Genomic DNA, 10,000 nt, shown 5'->3' with positions numbered 1-10,000 from the left:
TGCTCATTTAACACAGTATAAGCTCACGGGAGGGCAGAACCCGTTCTCCATCCACACCCGGGGGTCCAGGTCTCACATAGGACACAATAATCACACATGATAGCACTTCACTGCAAAAAAATGCTTTTCTTACTTTGAGTTTAGGACTTGTCTGAGGTCTAAATATCAAAATATTCCTAAATCAAGAAGCATTTTCTAGACAAGTAAAGAATATTGTTTTAATTTCAGAAATACTGAGTCAAAATGAAGAGAGTTTTTGCTTAAAACAAGCTAAATAATCTGACATTGAGGTAAGAAATGATCTTGTTGGGTTATTTTGCTTGTTTTCTCACTTAATTCTGACTCAATATTTCTGAAAGCAAGACAATATTTTATTCTTGTCTATATCAAATACTTCTTGTTTTAAGAATCTTTAGATATTTAGACTAGAAACTCAAACTGTCAGTAAGAGCTCGTGTTTTGCAGTGTGCTGATCTGAGCTTCTCCATATTGATTTTACAGCTCAATCTTTGCTGTTATTTGTACTTGTATTTCTTGATGAGATTCTCACAGTTTTCCTCTAGTAGTCTTCATCATGTTCGTGACCCAGTTTCCTACAGTAGCCGTGCTGAAAATACCCGTTTCTCCCACAATCCCTCTTGATTCCCAATGCAATCAAATGTATTTTCATAGCAGATGACTGTAGCCGTGCTGGAGTGAAGAGACTCTTTAGATCCCAGTAATGATGAATAGAGATAATGACACACAAAACACCTGATCAGCTCTAATATAGATCTATATCTCTTCTGTTCTGAGCTGTTTAAGCTAATAGCTGAAAGGGTCAGTTCACGCAAAACTGAACATTCTGTTATTACACTGCAGAAATGCTTCTCTTAGAGTTTTGTCTTGTTTCCAGTCCAAATATCTAAAAGTGATTAAATCAAGAAACATTTCTAGACAAAAAATAAAATATTGTCTTAGAAATAGAGTCAAAATGAAGCCCCATTGACAGAATATTTGCTTGTTTTAATGAAAAACTCTCTTCATCTTGACTCATTATTTCTCAAAACAAGACTATATTTTGTGCTTGTCTAGAAAATGTGTCTTGATTTAAGATTTTTTAGATGTTTGCACTAGAGAAGCATTCTTTACAGTGCAGTTTTGATCACTTTAGTTTGGTAAACACTTCAATATGGCGGTCATAATTATTTTCGTGGCCCTTCAGAGAGCGATATATGTTTGAGCCCATCATTCAATCTGTTTATATACTTAAGTAAATGTGTGTAAATATATATTTATTCAGTTTTTATAATAATTTCAGTAGACTAATATTATTTCATAATGTGATTTATGTACAAAACAGTTGGTAATGTCATATTTTCCATCTTTTAGTACATATATTATAGCACTTTCTCTGTTTACCAAGCAAGTGGATGTAATGGACCCTTTTCACATTTCTGGGTTTCTCAGTAGCAGAAACTTAGAGCACAATGAATAGGAGAATACAACAAATGCTTTTTTTAGTGTCTTATTTGCTGAAATAATGACAGAAAAACTCCACAATGAAGTTATAAAGACTTACAGAAAAAGGAAAATAATGTGTGAGACTGATGATGGCCACCAGAGGAGAGAATAACGTCAAATGTACTGTCCTGTCCCATAGACGCTGCATTAGTAATGCCTGGTACAAGTGGTAATTTGGTTTTTGTAATTTCAAGCGAAGATGATATGCTACATACGTAAATACATATAAATGTTCATACGTTTAAAAAAATCTAAATATTAAAAACTTTCAAGGATTTAAGATGCTGATGACGGTTAAACGTGTCATAACAGGCTTGTGAAAGGCTCTATTGAGTTTGCATTGTAAACCTTAAATACAAATGTAAATTTTGATTTCTTGTGTATTTTGTTACTGTACTTTCTAAACAACTCCACATAAAATCAGCGCCAGTGGTGTAGTGGTTACTGCGTCAACACATGCACTTCGGTGCTCACGGTGACCCGAGTTCAATTCCGCCTCGCTGTCCTATGCTGATCCTTCCCCTCTCTCTGCTCCCCATGCTTTCCTGTCAATACTCTCTACTGTCCTGTCTAATAAAGGTGAAACCCCTGAACAAAATAATTATAATAAATAAATAAAGTAGTGATGAGAGAAGCAACGTTTTTCAAAGCTTTAAAACTAAATAATTACTTCACATGTAATTGTATTGTTGTAATTTGTAACTTCAGTGAACACTTCACAATTGATTCACTGAACCATTTAAAAAAACACGTTTTAGCGACACCTGCTGGTGAAAACTCTGTAAATACAACAAAACATGCAATAGAATCTGTAGATCATGGGTCTCAAACTCAATTCCTGAAGAGCCGCAGCTCTGTACAGTTTTGCTCCATCTCTGACTAAGCACAGCTGATCCAGCTAATGAAGGAGTTCATGACTCTTTTGAACAGCTCAGTTATATGAATCAGCTGTGTTTGATAGGGTTGGAGCACAACTGTGCAGAGCTGCGACTCTTCAGGAATTGAGTTTGAGACCTATGATGTAGATTTGAAGCTTTTCGATTAGTGATGGGGATGACATGGTGTCTGAAGAGGGTCACTGGTTCTAGTCCCAGCTGAATCAGTGTGTGTTTCTGTGTGGAGTTTGCATGTTCTCACCCTGTTGGTGTGGGTTTCCTCCGGGTGCTCCGGTTTCCCCCACAGTCCAAACACATGCGCTATAGGGGAACTGATCAACTAAATTGGTCGTAGTGTATGTATGGATGTTTCCCAGTACTGGGTTGCAGCTGGAAGGGCATCCGCAGTGTAAAACATATGCTGGAATAGTTCATTCCTCTGTGGCGACCCCTGATAGATAAGAGACTACACCAAAGGTAAATGAATGAATGGATGAATGTACTAGCGACACCTGCTGGTCAAAACTGTGTAAATGGAACAAATTATACATTAAAATCAATCGATTTTTATCAAACTTCCGATGTAAAGTAATAATGGGAGAATCAAAGTTTTTCAAAGCTTCGAAACAATCGAGCTAATTGCTTGGCAAAATAATTCAGAGTTCGAAAGAGTTCGAAACTCCACATACTGGTCCCAGCAGCTGGTCAAAACTCTGTAAATGCAAAAAAAATCTCTCAGTAAAACATGCATTAGAATCGGCATATTTTTGACAAAATTCTGATTTAAAGTAGGATAGGAAGAATTGAAGCTTTCCAATGCTTCAAAACAGTACAACTGCTTGGCCAAATACTTTACTGAAGAGTTCAAAACACCACATACTAGTGACACCTGCTGGTCAAACTGTGTAAATGCAAAAAAAAAAAAACTTGCATTAGCCTCCACAGATTTTCAACACAGCCCTGAAATTTGCAAAAGAACCTCTGCATATTCTGTCTGGCCCTGTCGATAGTTCTGGTTCAGAGCGCACCAGCAGTGTGTTAATGTGATTGGTTTGTGCATGATACTGAGATGCTGATTGGCGGCTCTGTAATTTAATGGTTTGCCAGGACTCTGAGGGGGTGGAGATCATGCTGGGCGTGTGTTCGTCAGGCCTCCTCATCTACAGAGACAGACTCCGCATCAACAGATTCGCCTGGCCCAAAGTGCTGAAGATCTCCTACAAACGCAATAACTTCTACATCAAGATCCGCCCCGGAGAGGTGAGAGCGCCATCTGCTGTACACGACTCGCATTTACTAAACGCTGCATAGAAATCTAATTAAAACTGAACGTTTGCTAGAATTCATCTGAATGCATTAATGATTATGGGTCATATGATGAGTTAAAGTAGCACGGTGGCTCAGTGGTTAGCACTGTGGCCTCACAGTTGCTGGTTCGAGTCTCAGCTGGGTCAGTGTGTGTTTCTGTGTGGAGTTTGCATGTTCTCCCCGTGTTGGTGTGGGTTTCCTCCGGGTGCTCCGGTTTCCCCTACAGTCCAAACACATGCGCTATAGGGGAACTGATCAACTAAACTGGCCATAGTGTATGTACTGGCTTATAGTGTAAGAGTGTGTGTGTGTGTGTGTGAATGAATGTATATGGGTGTTTCCCAGTACTGGGTTGCAGCTGGAAGGGCATCTGCTGTGCCAAAACATATGCTGGAATAGTTGGTGGTTCATTCCACTGTGGCAACCCCTGATAGATAAGGGACTAAGCCGAAGGAAAATGAATGAATAAATAAAACAAGCATTTAAAACCATAGCGACACCTGCTGGTCAGCTTAATAAAACATTGATTAAACTTTTCATAGACTGCAAAGAAAGTATTTTCTATACTCTTCCGCCTGTTTCTGTGTGTACGTCGTGTTTCTAAACTGATCAGCTGTGTTTTGTCTTTAGTTTGAGCAGTTTGAAAGCACAATTGGCTTTAAACTCCCAAACCACAGAGCGGCCAAGAGACTGTGGAAGGTGTGTGTGGAACATCACACATTTTTCAGGTGAGCGTCACGCCATCCACACACACACACACACACACACACACATCAGTATTCAATATATTGTGGTAATAAACATGCTTAATATCCTGATCATTTTAAAAATACTGTGTAAAATCGTTTATTGAATCACATGAATAAGTGAAATAATCTCATGTCAAAATGAAAGCGAGATTATTAGACTCACGCCATTCTCAGATTATTGGACTTGTTTTAATGAAAAACTCACCTCATTTCGACTCATTTTTTCTGAAAACAGGACAATAGTTTTGCTTGTCTATAAATTGCTTCTTGATTCAGGAGTTTTCAGATATTTGGACTAGTAACAAGACAGAACTCTGTGGTGAGGGTCTCCAGTTTTCTTGTTGTGATCACCTAATGACTGTCTTTTATGACAGTGTATGGTATTATCACCATATCGAGCTGAGCTACACAAGAGATTGCAGTAAGATAGCAGTTTATTACAGTGCATGGCCTCTACTGATGGTTCTCCTGGTGTCTGCAGGTTGGTGCTGCCTGAAACTCCCCCTAAGAAGTTCCTGACTCTGGGCTCTAAGTTCCGCTACAGCGGCCGGACGCAGGCTCAGACCAGACGTGCCAGCTCACAGATCGTCCGGCCAGCACCATACTTCCAGCGCTCCTCCAGCAAACGATACACCATGTCCCGCAGTCTAGACGGAGGTTTGTCTGTCTATTTCTCTATCTATCAGTGTGTCTGTCTGTCTGTCTGTATGTGTGTCCTAAATGTTGGTCTGTTGCTGACCTGATGTTGGTCTGTTGTTTGTCTGTAGTTCGACTGTTGTTTGTGTGTTTAGTGGTTTTGTCTGTTGTTCGTCTGATGTTTGTCTTTTGTTCATCTGTTATTGGTCTGTTGACTATCTGTTGTTTGTTTGTCTGCTGTTTGTCTGTTGTTCCTCTTTTGTTTGTCTGGTAGTTTTGTCTGTTGTTTGTGTCCTCTTCATATGTTGTTTATCTTTTGTTTGTTGTTTGTTTGTCTGTTGTTTGTTTGTCTGGTAGTTTTGTCTGTTGTTTGTTTTTCTGGTGGTTTTGTCTGTTGTTTGTCTGGTAGTTTTGTCTGTTGTTTGTGTCCTGTTCATCTGTTGTTTATCTTTTGTTTGTTGTTTGTTTGCTGGTGGGTTTGTCTGTTGTTTGTTTGTCTGGTGGTTTTGTCTGTTGTTTGTTTGTTTGGTGGTTTTGTCTGTTGTTTGTTTGTCTGGTGGTTTTGTCTGTTGTTTGTTTGTTTGGTGGTTTTGTCTGTTGTTTGTTTGTTTGGTGGTTTTGTCTATTGTTTGTCTGGAAGTTTTGTCTGTTGTTTGTGTCCTCTTCATTTGTTGTTTATCTTTTGTTTGTTGTTTGTTTGTCTGTTGTTTGTTTGTCTGTTGTTTGTCTGTTGTTTGTCTGGTAGTTTTGTCTGTTGTTTGTGTCCTATTCATCTGTTGTTTATCTTTTGTCTGTTGTTTGTTTGTCTGTTGCTTGTTTGTCTGGTGGTTTTGTCTGTTGTTTGTTTGTCTGTTGTTTGTTTGTCTGGTGGTTTTGTCTGTTGTTTGTCTGTTGTTTGTCTGGTAGTTTTGTCTGTTGTTTGTGTCCTATTCATCTGTTGTTTATCTTTTGTCTGTTGTTTGTTTGTCTGTTGTTTGTTTGTCTGGTGGTTTTGTCTGTTGTTTGTCTGGTGGTTTTGTCTGTTGTTTGTTTGTCTGTTGTTTGTTTGTCTGGTGGTTTTGTCTGTTGTTTGTCTGTTGTTTGTTTGTCTGGTGGTTTTGTCTGTTGTTTGTTTGTTTGTTTGGTGGTTTTGTCTGTTGTTTGTGTCCTCTTAATATGTTGTTTATCTTTTGTTTGTTGTTTGTTTGTCTGTTGTTTGTTTTTCTGGTGGTTTTGTCTGTTGCTTGTCTGGTAGTTTTGTCTGTTGTTTGTGTCCTATTCATCTGTTGTTTATCTTTTGTCTGTTGTTTGTTTGTCTGTTGTTTGTTTGTCTGGTGGTTTTGTCTGTTGTTTGTCTGGTGGTTTTGTCTGTTGTTTGTTTGTCTGTTATTTGTTTGTCTGGTGGTTTTGTCTGTTGTTTGTTTGTTTGGTGGTTTTGTCTGTTGTTTGTGTCCTCTTAATATGTTGTTTGTTTGTCTGTTGTTTGTTTGTCTGGTGGTTTTGTCTGTTGTTTGTCTGGTGGTTTTGTCTGTTGTTTGTTTGTCTGTTATTTGTTTGTCTGGTGGTTTTGTCTGTTGTTTGTTTGTTTGGTGGTTTTGTCTGTTGTTTGTGTCCTCTTCATATGTTGTTTATCTTTTGTTTGTTGTTTGTTTGTCTGTTGTTTGTTTGTCTGGTGGTTTTGTCTGTTGTTTGTCTGGTAGTTTTGTCTGTTGTTTGTGTCCTATTCATCTGTTGTTTATCTTTTGTCTGTTGTTTTGTCTGTTGTTTGTGTCCTGTTCATCTGTTGTTTATCTTTTGTCTGTTGTCTGTATCCTCTTCATTTGTTGTTTGTCTGGTGGTTTTGTCTGTTGTTTGTCTGGTAGTTTTGTCTGTTGTTTGTGTCCTGTTCATCTGTTGTTTATGTTTTGTTTGTCTGTTGTTTGCTGGTGGTTTTGTCTGTTGTTCGTCTGATGTTCGTCTGTTCTTCATTTGTTGTTTATTTAGTGGTTTTGTCTGCTTGTTTGTCTGTAATTCATCTGTTGTTTGTTTGTCTGGTGGTTTTGTCTGTTGTTTGTCTCTTGTTCATCTGTTGACCATCTGTTGTTTGTTTGTTTGTCTGTTGTTCATCTGATGTTTGTCTGTTGGTCTGTCTTTTGTTTATCTGTTGTGTTTCTGTGTGTATGTCTCTTTGTCTGTTGTTTGTATGGTCACCTGCTGTTTGTTTGTTGTTCATTGGTCTAATGTTCATCTTTTGTTTGTCTGATTGCCTGTTGGTTTGTCTGTTGTTTGTCTTGTTCGTCTGTTTATCTGTTGTGTGTGTGTGTGTGTTGTCCTCCTCGAGTCTGTGTTTGTGTGTCCGTCATCTGCTAGGCTGCTGTGTTTGTTCTCCTCATCCTCAGTATCAGTCATTAGCAGACGTCTGTTTCCTTGTTTGCAGTTGTATTTCCTCTTCCGCTGTCAGTATTGTTCAGACAGACGCGCGGCTCATGGCAGGACAGGGATTTATCTGCGCCGACTGTCATTAACCTGTAATCTGGGCCCCTGAGGCGCTTGTACACCTCTGTTCCCCATCCTGCTCCTGCTCTAATTGGAGAATTTTGTTGTGTTGCAGCGTAAATCTGGCGGTCTCAGATTGCATTAACACACATACACTTACGCACACAAACACATGCTCACACACACACACACACACACAAACATGCACACATACACACACCTACATACACGTACACACAGACAAACACACGCATGCACACATATGCACGCATGCATACACACGCACGTACACACACGCACACTCAAGCACACATATGCATGCATGCATATGCACAAATACTCAATCACACACACACACACACACATGCCCACAGATGCACACACACCAACACATGCACGCCCACACATGCACACACACACAGATACACACATGCACACACACACAGATACACATACACTCAATCACACACACAAACATAGTTTTCAGTCTTTTGGGCCGGAGTTATGAGTTCATTAGGGCGGGGCTATCAGCTCTTTAGAGTGGGGCTATCTTAGTTTTTGGGTGGAGCTATCAGTCCTTTAGGGTGAAGTTATCAGTTTTTGGATCAACGCTATCAGTCCTTTGGGCCAGGCTATCATTCTTTTAGGGCGGAGCTGTCAGAAATTTTGGGGCGGGGATATCATTATTTTAGGGTGGAGCAATTGTTAATTTAAGGAGGGGCTATCAGTTATTTATGACGGGTCCATCAGTCTTATGATGGAGGCACAGTGGCGCAGTGGGTAGCGCTGTCGCCTCACTGCAAGAAGGTCGCTGGTTCGAGTCAGTTGGTGTTTCTGTGTGGAGTTTGCATGTTCTCCCCGTGTTGGCGTGGGTTTCCTCCGAGTGCTACATAGGAGTGTATGGGTGTTTCCCAGTGATGAGTAGGGCATCTGCTGGGTAAAACATATGCTGAAATTGTTGGTGGTTCATTCCACTGTGGTGAGCCCAGATGAATAAAGGGACTAAGCCAAGAAGTAAATGAATGAATGAATCAGTCCTATTGGGCGCAGCTATCATAGCATGTCTCTTTTCTGCCCAGCTTTCGTCCATTTGTAAGACATCTGCTTTTATTTTGTTAGCAACACTCATCTTCCAATGATCCAGTCAGGTCCCAAAGAATGAAATCATGCTTAATCTTAACTTCTTTTTCATGCCGACTTCATGCAATATTTTAAAATGCACATAAAAATCTAAATATATAGATGGAATAGATGTAAACAGCTGCAGAAACCTGAAATATGGTGCAGATCCTGCAGAACAGATGAATCAGACTGCGGTGAACAGACGCTTTAGGACAAAGGTGTCAGACTCAGCTCTGCACAGTTTATCTCCAACCTTAATTAAACACACCTGACCAAACTACTGGAGGGCTTTAGGCTTGTTTGATGCCTTCAGGTGAGTGTGTTGAAGCAGGGCTGGAACTAAACTGCACAGAGCTCCTGGAACTCCAGGAGTTTGACACCACTGCTTTAGGGTCACTCTGAATTTGTGCATGTGATCTAGTCTGACGTGTGTGTGTGTGTGTGTGTGTGTGTGTGTGTGTGTGTGTGTGTGTGTGTGTGTGTGTGTGTGTGTGTGTGTGTGAATCTCCTCAGCTCAGCGGAATACACCAGTCAACACAGCGACAGTCAATGTAAATGGCACTAGATCAACAGGTAGAGACGCTTCTCTCTGTCAAACCCTGTAGATGCAGGAGACCCCCGTCTGCTTGTTTCACCCTGATAGATTGATCTCGAGCAAGTGAGTGAGTGTGTGTGTGCGTGTGTGAGTGAGTGTGTGCATGCAGCCGCGTGTGTTTAGCATGCGCTGGTGCTCCGTCTGCTTCTGCTTCAGAGGCCTGAGCTGATTCCGCTGTGGCTGTCGGTGCTGTAATAAATGTTCCTGATAAATAGGAAATATCGCTCTTCCATTCTTTTTTCATATTTTTTTCATAGAATATTTTCATATTCTTCTTTAGTTTTATATTAAGAATCATTTATAATATATTCATCTTTAGGCCTATGAAAGTGTCTCATTTTCTTACTAAATTAATTGTTGAGTGTTTGATCACAGTATTACAAGAGTCTGAATCATCATTATCATCATTACATCATTATCACGTCATTATCATCATCACATCATCATCATCATCATTACATCATCATCATTACATCATCATCACGTCATCATCATCATCACATCATCATCATCATCATTACATCATCATCACGTCATTATCATCATCATCATCACATCATCATCATTACATCATCATCACGTCATTATCATCATCACATCATTATCATCACCTTCATCATCATCATCATCATCATTACATCATCATCACGTCATTATCATCATCACATCATCACCATCATCATCACATCATTACCATCGTCATCACATCATCATTATTACATCATCATCACATCATTATCATCATCACATCATCATCA

General features: G+C 39.7%; 1 protein-coding gene across 1 annotated transcript in view; it reads left to right on the top strand.

Moving 5' to 3' along the window:
* Nucleotides 1-10,000, top strand: part of LOC130218902 (band 4.1-like protein 3) — a 42,730-nt gene that overhangs the window by 19,517 nt on the left and 13,213 nt on the right. The window contains exons 9-11 of the mRNA XM_056451221.1: nt 3,486-3,638; nt 4,317-4,414; nt 4,917-5,092. Of these exons, the coding sequence (XP_056307196.1) occupies nt 3,486-3,638; nt 4,317-4,414; nt 4,917-5,092 (427 nt within the window). The remainder of the gene's footprint in view (nt 1-3,485; nt 3,639-4,316; nt 4,415-4,916; nt 5,093-10,000) is intronic.

Source organism: Danio aesculapii, chromosome 24, assembly GCF_903798145.1.
Source record: "Danio aesculapii chromosome 24, fDanAes4.1, whole genome shotgun sequence".
NCBI lineage: Eukaryota > Metazoa > Chordata > Actinopteri > Cypriniformes > Danionidae > Danio > Danio aesculapii.
Note: the sequence above shows the minus strand (reverse complement) of the source record. Positions and strands in the feature narration are given on the sequence as shown.